This window comes from Paracoccidioides brasiliensis (assembly GCF_000150735.1).
Source record: "Paracoccidioides brasiliensis Pb18 unplaced genomic scaffold supercont2.3, whole genome shotgun sequence".
Taxonomy (NCBI): domain Eukaryota; kingdom Fungi; phylum Ascomycota; class Eurotiomycetes; order Onygenales; family Ajellomycetaceae; genus Paracoccidioides; species Paracoccidioides brasiliensis.
Genome location: NW_011371360.1, coordinates 2,222,335 through 2,248,653, shown reverse-complemented (window position 1 = coordinate 2,248,653; position 26,319 = coordinate 2,222,335). Strand labels below are relative to the sequence as shown.

At 39.9% G+C, this 26,319-nt stretch overlaps 4 protein-coding genes across 4 annotated transcripts; 1 reads left to right on the top strand and 3 right to left on the bottom strand.

Annotated features, from left to right (window-relative positions):
* Window positions 1-732: 732 nt before the first annotated feature.
* PADG_03058 (uncharacterized protein) lies at window positions 733-2,474 on the bottom strand (the record flags this gene model as incomplete). Its single annotated transcript, XM_010760404.1, has 4 exons — window positions 733-850; window positions 936-2,205; window positions 2,292-2,379; window positions 2,457-2,474. The coding sequence occupies 4 exons, from the start codon at window positions 2,472-2,474 to the stop codon at window positions 733-735; spliced, it is 1,494 nt and encodes a 497-aa protein (XP_010758706.1).
* A 1,231-nt stretch (window positions 2,475-3,705) lies between these two features.
* Window positions 3,706-6,102, top strand: PADG_03057 (uncharacterized protein; the record flags this gene model as incomplete). The annotated part of the gene is made up of 2 exons (XM_010760403.1): window positions 3,706-4,614; window positions 4,768-6,102. The coding sequence occupies 2 exons, from the start codon at window positions 3,706-3,708 to the stop codon at window positions 6,100-6,102; spliced, it is 2,244 nt and encodes a 747-aa protein (XP_010758705.1).
* Window positions 6,103-22,889: 16,787 nt separating this feature from the next.
* Window positions 22,890-23,410, bottom strand: PADG_03055 (uncharacterized protein; the record flags this gene model as incomplete). Its single annotated transcript, XM_010759947.1, has 2 exons — window positions 22,890-23,201; window positions 23,333-23,410. 2 exons carry the CDS (start codon window positions 23,408-23,410, stop codon window positions 22,890-22,892), a joined length of 390 nt encoding a protein of 129 aa, XP_010758249.1.
* A 1,193-nt stretch (window positions 23,411-24,603) lies between these two features.
* PADG_03054 (uncharacterized protein) lies at window positions 24,604-26,304 on the bottom strand (the record flags this gene model as incomplete). The annotated part of the gene is made up of 1 exon (XM_010760402.1): window positions 24,604-26,304. One exon carries the CDS (start codon window positions 26,302-26,304, stop codon window positions 24,604-24,606), a length of 1,701 nt encoding a protein of 566 aa, XP_010758704.1.
* Window positions 26,305-26,319: the final 15 nt, after the last annotated feature.

The following is a 26,319-nucleotide window of genomic DNA, read 5'->3' as shown; positions in this document are numbered from 1 at the left end:
GGGTATAGATTGATGTAATTTACATATAATCTTGATAACTGAAGAAGAACTGTTAAATATCGTGTGCAACGGGAGGGTTCTGAGACCTGGAGATTTGGAAACGGATACTATTAGAGAAATAACCTAATTAATTGACTGATCCATCATGTAGTTAGTGTGAAGGATAGATTGCTTGATTGGTTATGAAGCGATCGCTAGCTACGCGGAAGTTATATACGGTGCGGATTACGTAAGAAGGCGGATAGGCCTGACAGTTAGTTAGTTACCACGGTTCGGCACCAGAACATCGTTGCATGCTTCGACTGAGGAACAGATTAAATCTAAAGGACATTTCTGACCTAGTTAGTTCACGAAATTTATTCAAGCAGTTCATCAAATATCAATGGAGGAATTATACCGCTAAAAGGACTTCGATATCTCCAACTGCTGGTTACGGATACATTCAAAATTGTCGGTGCAGGAGGAGTAGTTAGCCTTCACCAGCGAAACCCACCTGAGAAACATTTAACTATACAATAACAAAATCTCTCAAGATCCAACAACTAAATATTTAACTACTAGTTATAGCTACCCACTGACAACTCTGAAAGGAGGTGCACACATTTTCCAAAAAATAAAAAGAGGCCACCACAAGACAGACCAAACCAATATTATTCACCACAATACATATTTAACCCGACTTAATTTCCTATTCAATTAAAGGAAAAAAGAAAAAATAGCTGCAAAATCAGGTTATTCCTCCAAGGGCCCTCCAGCGCCCCCGAAAGTAACGGTCTTGATGGTGAGGAATTCATCGACACCATATTTGCTGCCTTCGCGACCGAACCCGCTCTGCTTGATGCCACCAAACCTGTGAAGAGCAGTCAGTTAGCCAAACGTGTGTAGGGAAAATCCGATGAATTGCAAAAACGGGGAAATGGAATATGAAAACGTACGGAGCAACGGTATCGCTAATAATGCCTGTATTAACACCAACCATACCAACCTCCAGGGCCTCTGCAACACGGAAAATACGTCCCATATCCTTACTGTAGAAGTAGCCAGCCAATCCTACCTCAGCTTTATTCGCAAGTTCAACAACCTCCTTCTCGGTTTCGAAGGAAAAAATACCTGCCACGGGACCGAATGTTTCCTCGGACGCCAGTTTCATATCCTTCGTCATTCCCTTTAGGACAGTAGGGCGGAAGAAGTTCGAGCCCAGATCAAGAGCTCTCTCACCGCCGATGAGAACGGTTGCACCTTTGGATGTAGCATCAAGAACATGCTCCGATACCTTGTCGATGGCGCGAGAATGGATAACAGGCCCGTGAGTGACACCTTCAGAGAACCCGTGGCCGAGCTTGAATCCCTTAACCTTTTCGGCAAACTTGGCAGCGAATTTGTCATAGATCCCCCTTTGCACGTATATACGATTGGCGCAGACGCAGGTTTGGCCAGAGCTTCGGAATTTGGAGGCGATGGCTCCAGCGACGGCTGCGTCCAGGTCAGGACAATCATCAAAAACAATGAATGGGGCGTTTCCACCGAGTTCGAAAGAGAGTTTCTTCATTGTTGATGAAGACTGCTTCATGAGAAGCTTGCCAACAGCGGTGGAGCCCGTAAAGGACACTTTGCGGATATCGGGGTTGGTAGTAAGGCAAAGGCCAATTTCAGGAGTGTTTTTCAGCGCTGTGACGACATTGACGACCCCCTTGGGAATTCCAGCACGATGGGCCAATTCAGCAATTGCATTGGCGGTAAATGGAGTCTCACCGGGGGATTTAGCAACGACGGTACAGCCGGCCGCCAGAGCAGGGCCGATTTTCCTTGTGATCATCGCTGCAGGGAAATTCCAGGGCGTAATGAAACCGCAAACACCAACGGGTTCTTTAATGGTCATTATTCTATTTCCTGGAACGGACGATGGAATGGTGTCGCCATAGATCCTTGGAGCCTCTTCACTGAACCATTCGAAAAAGTTAGCAGCGTAGTTTGCCTCGCCCTTGGCGTCTGCCCAAGGTTTTCCATTCTCCCATGTTATTAGTGTAGCAATATCCTCCGCATTGTCTATCATCAATTGATACCATCTTCGGAGCATCCGCGCCCGCTCGCGGGACAAAGTTTTGCGGAAGGTTGGGAAGGCAGCGACCGCGGCATCGATGGCCTTTTGGGTATCTTCGGCGGTGAATTCTGGGCACGTTCCAATGAGTTTTCCTGTGGATGGATCTGTAACCGGAGAAGCGTTAGAAACTTTACCAGGCATCATAGTTGAATTGTATTCAGAGACTCTATCTCGTCACTCCGACACATACCGTGAACTTCAAAAGTTTGTCTCGACTGCGCCTCAACCCATTCACCATTGACATAACATTTACCAATCAAAAGAGATTTATCTTTCAACTATCGATACAAGGGAAATAGTAAGTCAGTTCCTGGTTTTCCAAAAGCGATCACTAGAGACATATACCAGTGCTCACCGGAGGGACAGTGTGCATTGTTGCGAGCCGCCTTGCGCGAGAAACCACGGGTATTGCGAATGGATATCTAGCCCCGGGACGGGATAGATTGTTGCAAAGGGGGCGAAGAAATCTCTCCATTTGGAAAACCACTGAAGAAGCCGGGGAGTCTTTAAGAAGAAAGGCTGCCCATAGCGTCGTGACAGGGAGGAAAATGAGGGGTTCTCCTGTCAACTAGTTACACTTCCGAAAATGATGTAATAATTAATGACTGTGGTGGCCGCCAGCCGTGAGTATCTAATATCGTTACGTCTCCCAGCAAACCAGCAATGTCGCGCACAAATTCGAAATGAGATTCTGTTTTTTGATAGTTACAAGATGCTAAGTGCGGGTTGGCGGGTGATGTATGTCGGAGTTTGGAGATGATTTAACTACGGGTCGTTGCCGAACGTATTCATTCGTCATGACAAACCCCCCGCGCGCGGCATTCGGCATTGGCGGCCAATCCATGGATCAACTTCAAAAACTACGGATGGTTGTGGGGTCCCTTAACGGTGGAAGAAAAAATGGTAGGCCCCGTTTTATATTTGGCAAAAATAACCTGCCGTAACTATACAAAGAGTATGTTCCCTCATGTTGGCATAGCTCATGCATGTGATAATGAAAATAGCAAATACAAGACACGAATTACATCTCGATTCCATCCAACCTCCTAAAATATATTCCTACATTGCCATTCCCTTCCCTCCCCAATCCCGTCTCATCTATCACTGCAAACACTACCTTCTCCCACCAACCCCCACGGAATTCCGGCTCTGCAAAAACTTCCGCCCAGCAGCTGGCTACCTCCTCTGGCGGGTTCCTGACTGCACCACAACCCAATGCACCTAGGACAATTTTCCGGTGCCTTTTCCACGCAGCGAGCCGGAGAATAATGCGCATTTTCTCCTTGGCTAGCTGACAGTGATTGATTACATTAGGTAACTATGTTGGAAGGAATGCCGCGGTTACCCGTGTCACGTGAACTTACGTATTTAGTAGGTTAGCAGCCACCGCCGCTTTGTCGCTTAGTCAGCCTCCCACGTTCTTGTTTTACCCCCACAACCTAATTTTCTCAGTTATAGCATTGATGCAAGGAATATACAGCTCAGTTTGATACAACATTAGCTGTTGAGATTTGAGATATCCTGACACACAGTTAAACAAACTTTTCAATTCACTCCCTTGCTTCCCTATCTCTTCTATTGCTGCCTGTGCCATAACATCACATATGACCACCCTTTCACCTCATGATTCTGATATCATTGCAAAGCATCCTTTTAATGACTCGCTAAATTCGCTGCGAGGCCCACTTCAGGAGGCAGAGCAAGCATATGATGCCTCAGCTGATCCTAAGGATGAAATCTGTCAAAGGGCAATATCAAAACTTCTTTCTTTTTTTCTGGGGCAAGAGATAGCTGTTGAGCTTCAATCTAAAATAAGTAAACACAGTGTGGCTCGTGAGCTTGTAGATATCCATGAATGTATTCTCAAGGGTGATTTCAACTACAACGACTTTCGACTGTTGGCGCGGCTCATCATCCAAAAAGCACCAGATGTTGATATTTGGAAGGCTGTTCTTGATCTCACAGTTACTATCTCACAATCAATTCCTCCACTGACAAGCATCCCCCCTTTCTTTACTGGCACGCCAGTAAAATCAACCTCATCATCACAGAAAGACTCCGAGCAGACACGCGAGTTGGTGAATATGAGAATCTTTGAGGAGATATGCGACTGCACATTTCAGAATGTTGAGGGCTTCTTCAACAAGTACTTCAAGGGAAAAGACTGGAGTGACAAAGCAGATGCCATCTGTCAACATGTGCTAGCCCCAGACAGTGATGGGAACTGGGCCCAGTTTCCTGATCCTCCTATGCAGAGTGATGTCCTTACCTGGTGGTTTCAACTTCAAAAATGCCTTCTCTCAGAATCACGCAGCATCTACAGCACCACAGTGAGCAAAGCAAATCTTACTGGTTCAAAGACAGAATGGCAACTTGACCTTCTTCTGAAAGCTAGAAGCACAAGCCTCTCACAAGACAAACATGACTGGAGAGACATCCTGGTGATTGGTGAGCTGAAAAAATCAGAGAAGGAGATCAGGGCCAAAGATACATTGCTGCAGATAAGCTGCTATGTGCGTGATGTCTTTGCAGCTCAACCCACCCGGTGATTTGTTCATGCATTTACTGTCTGCGGGATCAAGATGGAGATGTGGGTGTTTGACCGCTCAGGCCCCTACAGCTCAGGCATCATTGATGTCAACACAGACTGAAGACAATTCCTTCAGGTGTTTGTGGGCTACACCATGATGAGTGATGAGGAGCTGGGACTGGACACCTTTATTGCTAGAAATGAAGATGGCAGCAAATCAATAACCATCAAAGAGTCTGAATCCTCAGAGGAATTGACACTGCGGCTGAGTGAAATGCTTACCTTTCAGCATGCCATTGTGTGCTGTGGGACGACATGTTTTCTCACAGATGATGGAGAAGTGGAGGGTGTAGCCAAGCTCTCATGGGTATCAGATAAGTGGTGCCCAGAGGTGGAACTCCTCAAGCTAGCAGCTCAAAAAAACGTCCAAGGGATTGCCAGGATTATTGGACACAGTACCATCACCAGCATAGCTGACATGCGCTGCGGCCTGACCTTTGACAACAAGCACCATGACTTCAAAAGTGCAACCTCCAGTAGAGTCTCCTCACTTCATCAATCTCAGCCATCTGCTGAGCCCTGTCACTTGAATATTCATCAAACATCTTCCAGGAAATGCAAATATCCAGGCAAGGGAATGCAGGTGTCCAAACAACCACATTTTGCCAGTCAATCATTGAGGACCTCTCAGCAGAACAATGAACTTACTTTCTCCATTCAGTCAGTGCACACACCAAGTCTCTTTGACAGGAATGGCAAGGAACTCTATGACAACTGTGTTCTCCGCTGTCTGGTGATATCACCTGCTGGCCGGCCAATCTACAAGTACAAATCACCCTTGGAGCTACTCATGGCACTTCGTGATGCAATAAAGGCACATCAGTCTCTTTACCTGGATGGAAACATCCTTCATCAAGATATTTCAGAGAACAATATAATAATAACCAATCCTGAAAAGACAGATGGTCACTCTGGCATGCTAATTGATCTGGACCTTGCCAAAGAAGTTGGAAGTGAGCAAAGTGGTGCATGCTACTGGACTGGCACAATGGAGTTCATGGCAATTGAAGTGCTTCTTAATGTCAACCATACTTACCGGCATGATCTTGAGTCTTTCTTCTATGTGCTTATCTGGCAGTGTGCCCATAACAGCTGGAGAAAACTAAATGAGCTACAGAGACAGAGACAGAGACAGCCACAAGACAGCTTGCTGAGAGAATGGTATACTGGAACTTATGTGAAAATTGCAACTTATAAGCGAGGCAACATGGAAGCTGGTGGATTTGAATTGGTTCTGCAGGAGTTTCCACTGGAATTTGAGTGTGTCAAACATCTCTGCAGGACCATACGAGGTGTGCTGTTTCCTTATGGGAAGGAAGGAATGATTGTTGGAACACCACAAGACCCAAAAATACTCTATGATCCTATTATTAAGGCGTATGATGATGCGATAGCAGTGATTGAAGCTTAATATGTTTAATGACTACTCTGTTATGATGTATAAGTATTGTTTATGTTAGTTAGCCTGCTTAATGTGTACTGTCTGATTTATACCAGTTTGTTTCTCATAGTTCCTCTTCTGCTTCATCATCACATGTATTTCTGCTTGAAGTGCCTGTAACCCAACAGAGAAGTCAATGATGTCAGGTCTTTTCATTCTGCATGAAATTCTTTGATCAACTCTTCACAACCTGGAATCAGGCCACTCTGCTGTTCCCAGGTAGGCTCCCACACGATGTGGTACTCCAGAATTGACTTGCCCTCTGCAGATCTGTAAGTCCAGTATCTTTCTGATCAGCCACTCCTCACTGGTCACACCACCATGTTTAACTGGGGTTGAAGAAGGTTAATCCTGTTTGTGGAGAGACACAGGTATGAGTATCATGAGAGGAGGCTGTTTTGCTGAGTGTACATGTACATGAACTTCAGTCAAGCTCTTCAGTAGTGAACTAACTATCATACAAGGCAACTTTCAAGAACAGGGGTTATCCCTGGGCTTGCAGCACTGGGACTATGTGACGATAGTCAGAACATTGTAGGCATAAGATAGTAGTATTCATAATAATAACTAGCTAATATATGATGATAACTATGAAAAGAAGGGGGTGCTGGGGCCTGCCTGGATTATAACAAGCATGGTCGCATGGTCACATGATGAGGATTAGGCCTAATCGGGCGACCCGCATGGTCACTTGTCACGTGATGAGGGTTAGGCCTAATCGGGCGCCGGGCCTCGGTCGGGCTCGGTCGGGCGCTGAGCCTAACAGTATTTGTGGCGTTCCGCCCCTATTATTATCTGTGGTGTTCCGCCCCTATTCTTCTGCCCCCTCCCTATATTAATATCCGCTCTCTATTCGCCCATTTCTAATCCACTCAGGGGCCCCAATCTTTTCTATATTTCCTATCCTATGCAATTGCTCCTACCATATAGAGTGATTATAGTGTGTATATATATAGCAGGGCATTCGCCCATCTTATTAAAAGAGAATGAGACATGATTTATCTTACCTATTTAATTGCTTGTATGCATCAAATTGGTAGCATGTCCATGTCTCTCTAAAAGGTCCAAGATCTGCTAAATCAGTCACTCTAAATCATAATCACTAGTTGCTCTGATTTGTAATCACTAGTCCAATCACCCTTAAAAAAAAAAAAGGCATTAGCTGTGGTACCATCCTCTGAGTCAGGCCTCAATTGCCTCTAAATAACCACCTTAACTGCCTCATAAAATGTCAAAGATAAATGCTCTTGTCATTTGAATGCTCTTGTCATTTTAATGACTTCTGAATTCTCAACAAGATCAGAGGGCATTGGATTAGCTAGCAAGAAGCAAGGTACTGATGAGAATATTCATCACAGCAGTTCCTATCAATACATATAAACATTTATAGAAAAGTACACAATATCAATCACAGAAGTGTGGAGAAACAAAAGTGATCAATACACAGAATTACAACTGTTGATCACTCTTTATGACTGTCTCAAGGCAGAGAGGGTGCTATTCACTGCCTCTGTGAGATGATATAATAAGATAAGTGCAACAATACAGGAAATCCCAGTAGCAGAATGAATAACTGTCTTTCATCAATGAATTAAGATGTTCAGAACAGAAGTCATCAAGCACATCAGAGATTAGAGATCTATCACTTCTGTCTTTATAGATTTTAATAACTCAGTTATGAAAGATGATCACTACAATGAGAAAGTAATACTGAATATTATAAAGAAGCTCAAAGAGCTCAATATATGATTGAGAGAGCAAGAGAACAGACTGACAGATCTTGACATGCAGTTAAAGAAGTGAGAGAACTGAGTGATGAATCTGAAATCTCAGCTCTATACTCATAAGTTTTTTCTCAATAAGTAGGAGAAGGAACTAATCACTTATGAGATCTGACAGATCTTGATATGCAGTTAAAAAAGTAAGAGAACTGAGTGATGAATTTGAAATCTCAGCTCTGTGCTCATGAGTTTTTTCTCAATAAGTGGGAGGAGAAACTAATCACTCATGAGATCTGACAGATCTTGATATGCAGTTAAAGAAGTGAGAGAACTGAGTAATGAATCTGAAATCTCAGCTCTGTACTTATGAGTTTTTTCTTAATGAGTGAAAGGAGGAACTAATCATTTATAAGATCTGCTCAGAGCACATTAACATCACTCACTCATCTATTACAAGACCAGGCCTGAGAGGAGTTAGTCAAGAAGTGTTAAAAGTAATAAGTTATCTGTGAGAGTCAATTTTATATAATAAAGTCAATCTAGAATATGATAAAACTGCCAGCATAGAGCATTACACATATAATGTGAAAGACAATAGAATAAAGTAAGATAATCAATTCACTGCTGAGAGATATGATTAATTCACATTTTCAATAACAAGTATTCAAGATGGAATTGCTATCTCTTTATATGATTAGAAGTAGTCAGTAAGGCTTCAAGCAGCAGATCTCATGCTTTACAACTCAGACAAAATAGACATGACTGCTTTTACATCAGAATTAAAGTTCATGATAATTCTGAAAGAGAAGACAGCAATTCTCAGAGTAATTCTTCTATTTCTCAAAAAGAGAGCTCTGAAGTGACACAATGAGCTATTATCTGAATGTTAGAATGAGATGACAGTGTCACTTGTGATAACAATTAATAAGCTACAGAGTGAGTTCTAGCTTTCAAAAGAAAAGATTTGAAATCAAGCATAGAAATTGTAATTCTCATTTAATAAGTATTTTTTGTGAGAGGGATTGAAGAGTAGTCTAGTAATGATCATTCTTCTTATATTAATAGAACATCTAGATGATTTTCACAGATATATACATGATAATAAGCTGGCTGCTAGACATATCTGAAGAGATTGACAACAGCAACTTCTCAAGTATGAGAGAGAGAGATATTAAACTAAGAATAGATCTTTTATATTCTCTCAGCATGACTATGCAAAAAATAAAAAATAAATAAAAGAGAATTAAAAAAAAGAATTATGAACTCAATTATGATAACTAACAAAAGAAAACTTAAAATAGTACATAAAAATAAATAAAAAAAATTATTTGAACTTCTTCTTTTAAACAGAGAAACTATGATGTTCTGCCTCTATTGTTATCTGTGATGTTCTGTCTCTATTTTTCCACCTCTCTCTATATTAATATTTACTCTTTATTTGCCTTTCTCTAATTCACTCAGAGGATATAATCTTTTTTATATTTTCTATTTTATGCAATCACTCCTATTATATAGAGCAATTATAGTGTGTATATATAGTAGAGCATCTGCTCATTTTATTAGAAGAGAATCAGACATGATTTATTCTATCTATTCAATTGCTTGTACGTATTAAATTATCTTTTTATTCATTACTACTGAGAACAAACTTTGATTTAACTTATTTCTTAATTTAAATATCATTTGTGAACTCTAAAATTAGCTTATTATTTCTCTATTTAAGAGCTTTAGAATAAAATATTATTTCTTTGATTGATGTAGCTTTTTTTATTTTAAAGCTTTTTTTTTTCTTTAATTTTAAACTTTTTTTTCCCTCTGAGACCTTTAGAAGCGCTTACTGAGCAAAAGTAGTAATAGTGATAGCAACTATTTGTGCAAAAACAGGTTTTTTAACTAAATTCTATACTACTTTTGATTGATTTTGAGTAAGATAAGTAAAAGTTTTCTATTTAGATTGACTAGTTTGAAATTGAAGTAGAATATATCTGTTAGGGAGCGAATGCGAGCTGCATAAGAAGGAAACTCTCTGCGTTGCTAACTGCTATATAACGAAATACTAAGCTTGATGGGGTGAAAGAGGTGCTGGGGCCTGCCCGGGTTATAACCACCCGCATGGTCGTTTGATCACGTGAGAATATTTGGCCTAATCGGGCGCCGAGCTTAATCCGACATCGAGTCTAACCGGGCACCGGGCCTCGGTCGGGCTCGGTCGGGCGCTGAGCCTAACATCACCCCCCGGTCTAGGGACAGGCATGTCCTCATGCTGGTAGGTCGTCATCAACCTCGTCCTTCAGGTAGCTGTCTGTCTCCCATGCCTTCAGCCACTCATTTAGTCGCCTTGGGGGTCCGGCTTTTGTAGGGTTAGCTTCATGGAAGTCGCGTATGGCGTGTGGTGATCCTTTGAAGTCATGAGCTGGGTACCAACATGAGTCCTCATCAAATCCCTTCCAGTGGACTTGATATTGCAGTTTGCCTCGATTTATTCGACTGGCTAATATATGCTCCACTTCCCATTCATTTTCTCCATCTATCTCAATTGGATCTGGTGGTTTGACAGCCTGCCCTGGTAGGGGGTCTCTTGGATCTTTGCGCAGCTTGTCTGGGGAGAAGATTGGATGAATTTTCATGGTTGTGGGGAGGTCCAGTCTATAGGCGTTGCCCACCCTCTCTAGGATCCTGAAGGGGCCTGTGTTCTGTGCTGCCAGCTTACGGCTTGGTCGGTCAATTCTGTATGGTTTCAATGTCAAGTAGACAAAATCTCCCACTGTGAAGTCAGGTTCCTGGTGATGTCTGTCAGTCTGCCTCTTCATCTGTTCCTGTGCTGCCTTCATGCCCTTGCCTGCCCACTCCCAGATCTCTTTCATCTGTTTAACAAAGTTTTGAGCAGCCCTTCGATTTGTCCTCTCCCCTGCCCTTAGTTCCCTTGGCAGGGGCCTCCAGTCAAATGATGTTCATTGCTCATATCCATTTGCAGCTAGAAAGGGGGAGATCCCAGTGGAGGTGTTTGAGGTGGCTGCAGAAGCATGATCTATAATGGGTAACCACTCATCCCAGTCATTTTGATAGTAATTAACATATGGGCGAAGGCTCGTGGCAATATACTGATTTGTTGCCTCTGTCTGCCCATCTGTCTGTGCGTGATGTGCTGTTGAGAGTTTCAACTTTATGCCTAGAATTCCTGTGAACTCATCCCAGAAGTTTGATGTGAACTGAGGGCCGCGGTCAGAGACAATCGAGTCTGGTGCCCCATTATAGGAATAGTAGAATCGGATGAATAATCGAGCCAGCTCACGGGCTGTAACTCCACGGGTGGTAGGAACTGAAATTGCCTTCTTGCTTAACCGGCAGACTATAACTAGAATGGCATCACAGCCACTTTTGCTCTTTGGCACATCCATGAAGTCCATTGCGATATGCTGCCATGCCCGTTCTGGTATTGATAGCGGCTTTAGCAGGCCGGGGGCTTTGTCCCTTGGGATCTTACTAACTCGGCATGTATGACAGTTCCGAACATAGCGTAAGACATCCGCCCGCCAGGTGGTCCACCAATAGCAGGGGCAAACCAGGGCCAGGGTCTTCTGTCCCCCTGGGTGTGCTGTTGAGGCCTGATCATGAATTTCCTTTAGCAGAGCAGCTATAAGGGTTTCTTCCTGGACAGGCACTACCAATCTTCCATGGTAGAGCAACATATTATCCTCCATTGTATAGGGGCTATTCTCCTCTCCTACTTGCTGCCGCAGGGGCTCAATTGAGGTGGCTGTCTTGTTTAAAGACACTATGCATTCAGCAATGTTCTCTTCCTCTGAGGAGTTGATGCTAGCAATATCCATAGGGGGAGTGATCTGGGGGTCAAGGGTCTCTGGTCCTAGGAGAATCTGCATACGGCTGTCCTGTTGCTTCTTAACCTGCTCAGGCCTGCTCAGCGCGTCTGCTAGCAGGTTGGCCTTACCTGGTCGATACTTAATCTCAAAATAGAAATGGGAAAGGAATTCTGCCCAGCGGGCCTGACGTGCATTCAGCTTCTTGGTTGTCATGAAGTATTCCAGTGCACGATGATCAGTGAGAACCTTGAATCATTCTTCCCGTTGTAGTCCCTCAAGCTCAGCTCACCACTCCTGCAATGCTCGGATGACTGCAAGCATTTCCTTGTCATGAATCTCATAGTTGAGCTCTGCACCATTCATTGACTTGCAGTAGAAGGCCACAGGGTGCCAAAGATTATCATCCAATCTTTGACTCAGTATCCCAGCCACCACTCCATCTGAGGCATCAGTCTCAATGCGGGTTTCACGTCCAGGGTCAAAGTAATGTAGGGTTGGAGCCTCCACCAGCTGCTTCTTCAGTTTCTCAAAGGCTGATTGACATTCTGGTGTCCACATGAATGGAACTGTCTTCTTTGTCAACTGGTATAGTGGTTTTGCAATTCGGCTATAGTTCCTTATAAATCGCCGATAGAAGTTGCCAAATCCTAGAAACAATTGAACACCTTTTACTGTGGTTGGGATCTGCCACTTTGTGATGACAGCAGTCTTCTCAGGGTCTGTCTCAATCCCCTCTGTGGTAATGATAAACCCCAGATATCTTGTTCTCTGAACAGCAAACTCGCATTTCCGGATGCTAGCTTGCAAGCCTGCTGTCTTTAATCAGTCCAGTACCAGGTTCACTTGCTGCTTGTGTTCTTCGAGAGTCCTGCTGTAGATTAGAAGGTCATCCATGAATGCTGTCATGAACTTGTCCAGGTAGTCAAAGAAGATACTGTTGACAAACTGTTGAAAGCAGGCAGGGGCATTTGTAAGGCCGAAGGGGACCACCCGGTATTTATAGGTCCCGTAGCGGGTTCTAAAGGTGGTCAGGTCCTCCGACTTAGGGTCCATTCGGATGCGATGGAACCCCTGCCGAATGTCCAGCTTTGTAAAGTATTTTGCCCCGTTGAGTCGGTCCATCAGCTCATCTATTAGGGGCAAGGGATACTGATCTTGTTTGGTCATAGCATTCAGCTTGCGAAAGTCAACACAGAATCGTAGCTTCTTCCCACTACGAGCAATCAGGATTGGGGAGGCGTAGGGGGCTGAACTTGGAATGACAAAGCCCTTTGCTAGGTTGGTTTCAAGGTGGGTCTTCACTGCTTCTAGTTCCTCCAGATTCATCTTATATAGAGGCGCATGTCCAATGTCCTGAATGAGGTCAGTGTCAGACTGGAGCTCTATCTTAAAATCGACATTCTTCCGTAGGGGAGGTAATTCATCTGATGCTTTCTTTGAGAAACAGTCCTCCCGGCCTTTCAACCATTCTGGTAAGTTGCTGATCAGCTCCTCATCAGACTCCTCCTCAGCTCCCACTAAACTCCGCTTCTCCTCGAGCTGTTTATCAATTTCATACAGACTGGTTATGAAGACTGTCGAGTTCTTGTTCTTCGTATAACTGTGGAAAGAAGCAGCCCCAATGAAGTTCATATCCATCATCTGTGGTGCTGTCTCCTCCCAGGTCAGTCCCTGCCTTGTCTTAGGCGTCATGACTGAGCTGGTCCCTTTCAATCTGCAGAGCCGAGCCTGATGCTCCTGTCTGATCTCCTTGTCCAGTTTGATCTCTCTTCGTTTCACATCTGCCTGATGCTCAGGCTTAGGGTCTGGATGCTTCAGTATTGATCGGAGCACTATCTTCAGCATCAGCTCCGCCACCTGTTCAGGGATAGACCGTTCACTCGGCCAAACCAGGAATTGGTTTTTAACATCAAGCCATATATCCTGTGCTGCCAACCACTTTCGTCCCAGGATGACAGGGTACTGGCCTAGGTCCGTCACCAGCAGGGGAACATTCCGGAATCTCCGGCCATCCACCCAGAGGTTTAGGGTCAATGTGCAGTCTATCACCCCGCCAGGGGCGCCATTGTATCCCTTCATGCGGCATTTGAATGGGAGTTCCTGAAACTTCCTATTGAAGAATCTCGCCAATTCTATAGCGTATCAGGTATCAATAAAATTCGCACCATTTGCTCCAGTATCAGCGAGAGAATTTGTAGAAGTAGCAATTCCATTGTGGGCTAACTTAATTGGGACATTAAAGCTCTTTCCCCCAATCAAGTCCTTCATCTCAAACCTCTCACAGACTATTGAACTACCTGAGGTGGAGTCTTCTCTCAGGCCCACTCTTTTCCCGAATCTGCTGAAGGCTCAGGAGTGTCATTCTCTGTGAGCTCAGTGATCACCTGTTGGGACTTCTGCTTCGCAGGGCAGTTCCTGGCAATGTGGCCTTTCTCCTTGCAGTAGTAGCACTGAATATCTGGATGAGCGCCCAAAGCTTCCTTTATGGTAGGGGATTTTGTGGCTGAGGTGCTGTGGGAAGTTTGGCTGTCAGAGGCCCGCGGGGTGTTTTGCTTGAAGATATTAGACCCATTTCCCCACAAGCTCTTTGACTTCTGGGTGGCATTGATTGTCTGGAGGGTGTGGGCTGCCTGAGCACAGATCTTCTGAAACTCAGCATATGTATTGATGATTGCATTGGCTACTGCCACCATCCTCTGAAGGTCACAGGACAGCTTGTCATTGAAGTCTGTCTTGTAGTCCTCTTTGGCAATCTTGGCCTCACCTGCCAGGTGTAAGGATTTTGTGACAAATTCATGATAATTGTCCCCATTGCGCATAATCAGCTTGTGATAATCACTCTTGGCATTTTGCAGCTTGTTAGCATCCTCATATATTGACTTGAGGTGCTCAAATATCTCTTCTGCAGTCTGATATCGCTCGGGGTGGTCCTCTTCCATACGGGGCGCAATGTGACGTGCCGCGTCCCCATCAGTCCGGTTTTCGATGTATGCAATCCTCATGCGTTCAGTAGGGTAGTGGTCAGCGTTCTCCCGGAGCTTGTTCTTCATCCGGGAGAGCCAGTGCTCAAATTTTGGCTCCTTGCCATCAGTGAGGTGTTTTGGGTCATCAATCTTGACAGACCTCCGGGTAGTCTCAGAGGGGGTGACCCCTCGACTTGCTGCTTGGTTGCTGACTGTCATGCGGACCAGGGTGTGGCTAAGTTCATCGCGTTCAGCAATTAGCTCATCAATCTGGCTTTGCTTGACAGCAGCCTGGTCAGTGGCGTTGTTCCGTTCCATCCTCAGACGTGTGATTGTATCCCTCAACGTTTTTTCATCATCAAAGATGCTGTCAAAGATTGCTGCTAACTCTTTGTAGACATGGTCCTTGTCTGAGTGGATCGCCTGTCTGAATTCTTCAAGTGAGACCCGTGGTTGATCGGTTGGCCTAGTTAGAACATATCGCCAGTCCCTCTTGGTCTTTTCAGAGGGCTGGAAGTCTGGGGTGGCCATCCTGGTCTGGGTCTCTCTGGTGACTAGGGGGGATGGGATGAGTTGCTGTTGTATGTTGTGCCGTCGGATTCTTGCTGAGCAGGTTCTCCTCAATCCTGAGTAGAAGGGGTAGGATGAAGCTTAGTATTATGTTAGGGAGCGAATGCGAGATGCATAAGAAGGAAACTCTCTGCGTTGCTAACTGCTATATAACGAAATACTAAGCTTGATGGGGTGAAAGAGGTGCTGGGGCCTGCGCGGGTTATAACCACCCGCATGATCGTTTGATCACGTGAGAATATTTGGCCTAATCGGGCGCCGAGCTTAATCCGACGTCGAGTCTAACCGGGCACCGGGCCTCGGTCGGGCTCGGTCGGGCGCTGAGCCTAACAATATCTGATTGAGTTGATTATATCTACTTTGAACTTGATGATATTATGAATTTACATTGATATTGAAAATAAGTAATTAATAATTTTTTGATTTTCTTGTTTATTTATTTGATTTTTCAAGATAGATACTATAAGCTTTAGATTATTAAACTGTTTAATTTGATCTATTAATTTATCTTTTTTATTTATTTTTTTAATCTTTATTTATAAAATTATTGATGAGTTTCTTTCTGAGTCTTTTTTTTGTTTCAGATATAGAAAGTATTTTTTTCATTTTTCAACTTTTATTTATAATTTTTATATGTTTGATTTAATGAGCTTTGATAGAAATCTTTCTGATTTTACTACTAGTGTATTAACTAGACTAGATTTTTCAAAAGAATTTAATAAATTAAGATCAGTTTTTTTTAAAAAAAAATTAATATTATAAATACTTCTTAAGATATAGAAGAAGTAAAAAACTAATAAAAAAATGCAATTTTTTATAGAAAAATTATTAAAAACTAATTAATTCTATCTATATTAAAGAAATTTTCTCCAAATAACTAGTATATAATTCAATTTTTCAAAATAATTATAGATTCAATATTTTAATTTTTTTTTTATCAAAGAAAAAGTTGAATTTGAGTAAGATTTTCCTGACTTTTTAAAAAGAAACTAGAAAAAAACTAACATTTTAAGAGAAATCTGCAAATCTTACTAAAACACCTTTTCTACTAGAGCTTAATCAAATTCAATTAAAGCTTTAGTTGATTTTAACTAAGTTTTAATTTAGCTTTGTTAAACTTGTTAAAGAATCAGTTAAAGCTCAACTCTATGAGATACCTTATAAGTATGTACTTAATTCTAGCTTGCCTCTATTCTTGGCTATACTCAGCTAGTTCTAATCTTTAACCTGTAGTCTATAAAAGTTAGTGCAGAGACCTTAGGCCATGTGCTCTTCACTATTCACAGGTATTTTTTCTACCGTGTCTAGCCAAACTTTGATGAGGGCGGTGTGAGGAGGTACTTGATGTGATAGGAAGAAAATCAATCAAAATTGACAGAGTTTTTGAAAAGCTCAGATGTATCTTTTCTTAACAATGACTTGATGAATGTTTTTAAAAACTGTCTGAATTGTTTTAACCTAATCAATCTCTTAGTTAGTCAATTTTCACACTTTTTAGATTAAGTGTTATGGGTTGATAATGAAAATTATTATTGAATATATTCACTTATTAAAGAAAAGTATTTTTGAATCAAAATTTTAAAAATTGGCTGAGGTTTTAAAGCTTGTTGAAATAATTAAATATAGCTTATACAGCTTTTGTATTAGACTATGCAGTAGAGATTTGATAAAAAGAGCAAAAGAACTTTATAAACTATTTTCATTTATTATAAAATAAAGCTTTAAAAAGAATTTTAGATGCTTTTAAAATATTTTCTATAAAAGTTATAGAAATAAAGATATCAATTCTACTACCAGCTATTAAATTTAATAAAAGTTATATAAATTATACTCTAAAAATTATAAAAATAAATATAAATCATTTAATTTAAATAAAAGTATCTATATTTTATTCTCTAAATATATTTAAAAAAGACTTAAATAAAGAAAAAATTTTAGATTAAAATAAATACTTTAAAAATTCAAAGAAAATATTATTTTTTCAACTATATAAAATATATACTATGATTAAATATTAATTATTAAGCTTAAATATAAAAAATTTAAATTACAATAAATTCTATTCTTGAAAGAAAAATTTATTATATTAATAAATATCACTATTAGTGATCTATTAAAATAAGAAAAAAAAAATAATATATATTTAAAAACTTTTAAAAATAAATAAAAAATACTTATTATTAATATACTTATATGATTTAAAAAATGAATAAAAATAATTATGTCTTCGCGCACTCACATCTGATGTGGGTGCACCACAGTGTAATGATAAAAACAGTATAATGATAAAAATATGAATAATTAGAACTTCAAAAATTAATATCTCATTACTATACTACTAATCTATGATAATTAATTTATCTATATCATCTGTAGTAGCTGTATTATTCACAAGATATTTATATATACATTATTAACCTCTTGTTGAGTTGAATCTATAGTATTTTTTTTCAAAGCTCTCTCAATATGTTTGACTCTATTATAATATTCTTTTTCTGCTTTCTCCTCTTTATATTATATGATCTTTTTATTCATATCTCTGACAGTGAGTATACCTCTTACTTGAACCTGCTGATATATATTTTTAGTACTATGATATTTGATTGCAAGGTAGTAACTCTCAATCTCACTTTCTCTTATAACATTGAGTTCTATCTGAACAAAACTACCTTGAAAAATCTTGTTCAATCAATTGCTCAGATAAGGTAATTTGAAATCAGATATATCCTTTATATCTTGTATTGCCTTCTTTGTCATTTGAATATGATGTTGTAGCTTCTCAATTGTATTGAGTGAGAATAGCTGTGATGAAGCAGTATCTGAATAGCTTGATTGCAATAAAAAGAAGTCTTCTTTATATATTTGCAACTCAGAGTAGTCAGAGACCTTTGACTCTAACTTAAGCAGTATTGATTGTGGGTTGAATGGGATAACACCACAATCTATGAAGTCAGCTTAAATAGTAGAAGGTTGAAAAGTCTTTTTACAGACATCAACAAGATTCTGTAGAAATTGATGTTTTTCATACTGCTTATATTCATATTATATAGTTTGATTAACTGTTTTTAAATGATAGTACTTATACTGCTGAAAAGATATACCATCTAGAGATTGCAGTACATGAGTTGAATGTGAAAGAAATTCATATAGAATAATCTTATAAAGATTACAGTATTGTAGAAATTCTTCAGTGAGATGAGATTCATAATTGTCAAGAAGCAGTAATTAATGACTGTCTTGCTGATGTTTTTTAAAGATCTTATTAAAGTGCTGAATTTATACAAAGTCAATCTCATCATTGATATAGCCAGTATCTGATGTCATAATTATATATTTACCTGATAGGTTACTTTATATATATCAATCTTTAAGTTGAGTTTTGAATTTCATGATGATAAAGGGATTCAATACCTCATCATCTGCTGAAACACACTCAATCACAGTGATCAATTCTCAAGAATATGATAAAGTTATAACTGAATTAAAGTCTTTAAAAGCAGTAATAACTTATTTTCCATATCTTTGACTCTCTTGAAAGCCAAACTCATCAAAGTTATAGATATTGCAGGTTTGAAATATGTACTTTTAAAGTAAGATTTTTAAACAGTTAAACCACATCTTGATGTAGCTAATATCTTCAACAGCAATTCTTTTTAAATCTATTGCCTTCTGCTTAACCCTTTTATACTCATTCAAGCTTTGTATACATTGATAGATCCACATCTTGCTGACCATGAGTAGAGAGGTTGAAGAATTAATATGATGGTATTTGAGAATGAAATTTACATTATCTTGAATCTGCTTTATGATCAGTAAGCAATTGTTTCTGTTCATATGAGCTATCTACTCTTTTAACATGTCCTTCTGACTCTTGCTAAGCTTCTTGTTCAGTGCAGTCTTTGCATTGTGTGTTTTTCTTTCATTAATTTTTACTTGAAGATGTTGATAAGAAACATTAAATTTGCACATCAGAGGTAGAATTTTCTGTTTTCAATTGTAATTATAAACTTCAATGACACTCTGAATATATTTTTCAAGATCATTTATCTTATTGATCATGGTAGTGGTAATAGATTAATATTTGAAGATTGATTAATGAAGAAGTTGATATTTTTATCATTATACTGTTTTTATCATTATGCTGTGGTACACCCACATTAGATGTGAGTACGCGGGGCACAATTAGTTGATAGCTAGTATAATAGTAAAATATTTTAAACTAGATTCAAAATATAAGATTTTTTTATAAAATTTAAAAAATATAAAGTTATCAATATTAAGTTATTTATAATTTAAAAGGTATTTTTATGATAATTTATAAAATTATATCTTAAAAATTAAATTTTAATAATATTTAAATATTTTTATATAGTTAAATAATATTAAAAAAACTTTAAAAATTTAAAATTTAAAGTAATTAAATAAATCTTAAATTAATTTAAAAAATAGTAAAAAGAATTAAGATTAAAAATAAAAATATTTAAATTTATTTATTTTGAGTATCTTATCTACTCATATAGATATTTTAGTAAATAAAAAAGTAAATTTAATAATAAAAATTAAAATTAAAATTTAAAAAATAACTCAAAAAATTATATTTTATTTATATATTAATAAAAAAAATTAATAAATTATATCTTAATAAATAAATAAAGATTTAATAAAAAGAAAAAAAAGATACTTAAGATATAAAATATAAAATAAAATTAAAATAAAAGTCTTTATCAATAAAATATAAAAAGAAAGTATTTTATTCTATAATATAGTTAAAACTTATATATAGCTACTTTAAAATATATATACAAAGATTTAAAGATGTTTTGGACTTTGATAAATATGATTTTTATAATATAGTTAAAAATTTAAATCATATATTGATAAAATATTTATTAAACAATAAGATTAAAAAATATTTAAAAAAAATACTCAATTAATTAATTAATTATAATCTTTTTATTTAATATTAAATTAGAAAAAAAGATTTTAATTAAATTTATTAAAAAAATAAAAATTATCTCTTAAAAATAAATTTTAATTTTAAATAAAGTTGACTTTCATAGTTCAATTCTAAAAATATAATAATAATAAAATAAAAACTCAATTTATCTATCTAACTAGATAGATATGATGAAAATACTAAATTAAGAATTAAAATATAAAAATAAGATAAGTAATTTAATATATATAGATAATTAAAAATTAGAGTAGATTAATCTAAGCAATTGAATATAATTAAAAATTGAAGCAGATCAATCTTATTTCATATTATTAATAATAATACTATAATATTGATATTTGATCTATAAAAGTTGAGGAAAATATTTTCAATATTACTTTTATTAAGATTTTTTTATAGTAATTTATATGATTTTATTTTATACTATATTATGTTATTTATTTTATTTAAATTGATAAAAAAACTGATTTAAAATTGAAACTTTAAATATGTCTTTTATTAAAAGATTGTTAAATACTATATTATTCTAAGATAAAACTTTGTAATTATATGATTTAAGTACTATTTATTAGTTAGATTAGTAAAATAGTTAAATTCTAGCTTAACTAAATATATATTATAGTTACTAACTTAATATATGTTAAATAAAGAAGAATAATAACAAAGTCAAATTATATATTAATTAAATTGATATTGAAAACTCATTTATTTAGTTTTACTATATTTATTTAAATCTAGATTCAAGTATACAAGTAATAATTCTTTCTTAGCTTGCTCAAGTTAAAAGAGTGAGTATGTGAGGACAAGAAGCTAGTATAAGAAGTATACTGTGAGGACACTTGATGTGACTGAACTAAGTGTCAAAAGAAAGTGTGAGAAGCTGTTAGGCTCAAGCACCCAACTGAGCCCGACCGAGGCCCGGCGCCCGGTTAGACTCGACATCGGATTAAGCTCGGCACCCGATTAGGCCTAACCCTCATCACGTGATCACGTGACCATGTGGGTTGTTATTGTTGGACGTCTGAAGTTTAGTGGTTGTATTGGTAGCCTATCTCAGGGATGCTATATACTATTGTGCGGTGCGCTAGTCCATAATAGGAAGCCTAGGCTCCAACAGTTATAACCTGGGCAGGCCGCCCTTTCATCCCATCAAGCTTAGTATTCTGTTATAAATAGCAGTTAGCAATGCAGAGAGTTTCCTTCTATGCAGCTTGCATTCACACTCTAACATAATACTAAGCTTCCTCCTAATGTTTCTACTCAGAATTGAGTAGAACCTGCTCAGCAAGGATCTGATAGCACAACAGCATATTGAGTCTAAAACACAGTTAGCTCAGAACAGCAATCCATCCTTCTTAGTCATTAGAAAGAACCAGACCAAGGGAACGAAAAACGGCTTGGCCCCCCAGACTTCCAGCCCTCTGAAAAGATCAAGAAGAACTGATGATATGTTCTAATAAGATCAACTGATCAACTGCAAGTCTCACTTGAAGAATTCAGACAGACAATTTACTCAGACAAGAATTATGTATACAATGAGTTAGCAGCAATCTTTAACAGCATTTTTGATGATGAGAAGGCACTAAGAGACATAGTCACATGCCTGCAAATGGAACAGAATGATACTGCAGCCCAGACAGCTATCAAGCAGAGTCAAACTAATGAGCTCATTGCAGAATGAGGTGAGCTTAGTCATATCTTAGTTCACATGACAGTCAGCTATCAAGCAACAAGTTAAGATATCATCCTCTCAAAGAACGCAAGAAGATCTGTCAAGATTGATGACTCAAAACATCTTACTGATAACAAGACATCAAAGTTTGAGCACTGGCTCTCCTGCATGAAGAACAAGCTCTGAGAGAATACCAATCACTACTTCACTGAACACATGAAGATTGCATATGTTGAAAACTGGACTGATGGAGATGTAGCACACCATATTGCACTCTGCATGAAGGAGGATCATTCTGAACAATATCAGACTGCAGAAGAGATAATTAAGCACCTTAAGTCAATCTATAAGAACATTAATAAGCTATAGAATGCTAAGAATAATTATTGCAAGTTGATTATGCACAATGGTAATAACTACTATGAGTTTATCATAAAGTTTTTACATCTGATAGGTGATGCTAAGATTGTCTAGAAGGGTTATAAGACTGACTTTAATGACAAACTTTCCTTTGATTTCCAGAGAATGGTAGCGGTGGTCAATGCAACAACTAGTACATACAATGAATTTTAAAAGATTTGTGTTCAGGCAGCTTATACCCTCCAGGTGATCAACACTACTCAGAAGTCAAAGAGCCTACAGAGCAACAGACCTAATATCTTGAGGCAGAATGCCCTATGAACCTTAAACACCTAGACCTTTACCAGCTCCTCAAAGCTGATCACTACAGCAAAGGAACCTGCAACCTCTCACTCAGATATTCAGTGCTACCACTGCAAGGGGAAGAGCCACATTGTTAGGAACCGCCTTACAAAACAGAAGTCTCAACAGACAATCACTGAGCTCACTGAGAATAACACTGTTAGGTTTTCAGCAGATTTGGGGAAAAAATGAGCCTGGGAAGAGCGATCATTGGGATTAGCATACTTCATCAACGAATCTCCGCTTCTGATTACGGCTGCGCGACGGGGCGCTGCCATAGATATAACGCTGACTATAAGGAGCCCAGTTGGATTCGATAGCTCTATTAGCCAAGCCGTCTTTTAGACTGTGTCAGAATATCATGACGGCGTGGCTGTAGATCACGGCGTTAGCGGGCGTGGGATAGAAAGACTGCTTGAGTGATACAGTGAGTGTGCTGCGTCTGCAAAGAGCTTCCTCCTGCGCTCGTGCCCCACCAAGCCATTCTCCGCCTAGAGCAAAGTCGCTAGCCATGTTCAGGACGGCAACGGGAGCGGGTGGTGTGGGTTCCGTCATTGTGGTGCTTGACGGGTTACTGTTGTTACTGAGTTCCTGGATCCCGGCATCAAAGGTATCAACATTGAGAACCTGGATCTTGGTGCCGGTGTACCCAGGGCAAAATCTCTAGTCTAAGAGGGGTGGCGCCGCCGGAGATCGGTAAAGGAAGCCCTCTGTTAAGCTGCTCTTCTTGGACGCGGCTAGGATATTCGGAATGAGTGCTTTGGTTTCGTAGGACACGGCCCGTAACCGTTCACGCTCAGAGTCGTGTTCTCTTCTCCCACATCCCCGGCCTTGTCCTCTGCCCCTCCTCGTTCTGTGCCCGTTACCAGCATCTCGACCGTGAGGAGAGTTCGCTAGATTATTAGTAGTTCTTGTTGGATTGGACATGATTGTCTGGTTCACCTGGCAGCGGGGTATGGTTTCTAAATTGGAACGTTTTCTTTGCAATAAATTATGTCATAGTGATGTTAGAAACAAACACATTCTCCGGTTGTTGAGATAGCTAAATGGCGATGAGTTTTTAAGTGACTCATGATAGTTTCAGGCGGGGCTATTGCAGTGTCCGCGGATACGAGCGCGGCTGTTCTCTGCACAAAGTGCCTGCAAACCGCCAATCCTGGGGTTACAGCTGAACATTGTTTATGGAGGATCAGTTGGGCATTGCTCTGCACATGGATGTATCTCAGCACTGGGGAGCTTAATTAGTTAAACTCGCCAATAACATCACTAGTATTTAGTTGGCTTTGAATGAACTACTCGTTACAAACGCACTTGCATCATGCAAATGTGTATGCAGCCCTTATCAAAATTTCCAGCAACATGCATCCTAACCCTAGTATGCAAACCCGACCACGCCCATGGAAAATAAAAATATACTCAGCATACCGAAGCTAGAGGTCACCTGTCCTTGCTTTTCGGCTTTTCATATATACCGGCGTGACATGGACAGCGTTGCCATTTATTCAAGTAACTAGCCCAGAAGGTGTCGGATGCACAAAGACGTGAACTATGGGCCGTTTACCAATTGCCGGATTTCTACGGACCATCCAGGGAACCATATTGCAACACTGTGCTTCTCGAGTGTACTGCCGGTTCACTAGAGGGGAGCATACTCTCCAATATCAACAATACACAACCACAATGAGTGGTTTCTTTCCTGAATTGTGCACAAGATTCCTCATGCATGTCCACCTTTTTGTCCAACAGCTTAGTTTTTCTTATTGTTTTCTTAAGTCCCAATTCCCAGTGAATTAAAAACAAGACCAACAATTGACGCAATCGTGCCAGTGAGCGTCATATTCGCAATGGCCTTCGCAAGTCATGCCATTCTATTCCGTATATGTTCAGGGGAAACGAGGCAGTTATTAGAATGAGAGACACAGTATGGCTTCCACGGCTCCGCGAGCACGTTCTTTTCTCAAATTGGAGTCTATTGGAATCGTCAGCATCAACTGAGAAAAAGATTCCGCTCTGGTAGGAAAGGTCTCAAGTGTTATGGAGCAAGTAGCCCATTTGCAGTGATCTATCAGTCAGGGTCCTCGGTTTGAGGGGCGGATATGTTTTGACGGCTCCCATACTTAAGATTGGGGTGCCTATTTTTCACGTGTTGGTTCAAGTTCCAAGTCCTGGAAAATCCTTTCGTCGACCGAGAACATCCCTTAACAGGACAAAACAGCTGCCCTTCCAGATCCAGCCCGCGCCTCCGAACAATGTTGGTAGTATTAGGAATTTCAAAATCCGTAAATTCCCCCGACTCTTCTTTGTCGGTATACTCCCATGTAGGCATGGATTTTTCAGCACCCTCACTCAGCACCAACTTCACTTCATTTAGAGTCCTGAATGCCATGTCTTCCCCAAACAGCTCTGAACAACGTTTTGCTGTTCTCATAACGACAGATGTTGGCCATCCCGTCATTGAAGCGATGCCAACAATGTCGCTCCAATCACGTAGACCCAGCTTAGATTGCCTTGAACCAGGTGATCGGCTTCGAGAACGTCGGGGTGTATTTGATCGTGGTCGTTGGGTTTTCGATGGGTGCGAGAGCATGTTTGGGGCATCAGATAGATCCACATTTTTTTCCCGATCTGACATAACGGTAGGGATAGTGTTCGCAGACAGCCTCCATGATCGATCTATACCTCGGGAGCGTGATCTGCTGCGGCGCGACCTGGCTCGTGAACGTGACGTGGGTCTGGAATTTGACCCATCTTCAGGTTCGGTTTCACATTCGCTTTGAGATAAGTCGACAGTTGTAACATAGGATTGTCGTGAATGGTGTAAACACAGAAGGATATTATCGAGATCGTTAAGTATGTGTCTTGCTGAGGGCCGTAGCGCCACTCTAGACTTATCATCATCTGCCAGAACGACGGGTCGGAATTGTACTTCTGCGTGTACGCCAATTTCACCATCACATGAATCATTTTCAGTATTCATTTCGGTGCCAGCGGTATCCGAAGGTGCTCCGTTGCTCCTATGGCGAAGGTGAGGTCGTCGATCCTTCCATGCTCGAGCCTCAAATTTCTCTTTGGCTGTTTTAAGCATCTGGGCCATGATACATTCTTCTAATTCTGTGCTAGGGCGTCCATCAGATGGACCGGTCATATTACAGATGTCGCTCACATCTTTCTGCACATGTTCGTCTCCTCTTGGAACCTCGTCCGCAGGTAGGGGCCATGCGGTCCACTGCTTCGTTGGCACGAATGAAGAAGCCGGGCCTGCATTTCCACTATTACTAGATTGGTGCTCTTGAACTTGTTCTGAATTAAAAGATTCTATTTTCTTCGCTCTCCTTTTGAGTGCGAACGCATTGAACAGATGGATCGATAGATCTCGTGCGCGGAGGGCTTCCAAAGCGCTGATTTCTTGCCGTTCTTGTCGAGTTTTGGCACGCCATGTTGATGGAGGGCCTCGGTAATTGTTTGGTCTTTCGGTCTCAGGAGATCCTTCGGAGGAGTCGTAATCTTTTTTGCTTACAGCTTGCTCATTCTTCTTGTGAGCACTCCTATTGCTGTCTGAATCCGAGATGCTGTCATACTCAGTAAGAGATATGCCATCATCAGAGGCGTCTGGTTGAGGAATGATTTGCTGTAAAATCAGCTTCTCTTCGTACTCTAATCCATGTAGCTCCGAATCACTCTGTGATGCTTCCCGAACTTGTTGATGTGATGATGGGCTCGCGTTCGTGGATGGGGAATCCGCCCTTAGAGAACTTGATGCCGACATTCTGGTGTTAACTTA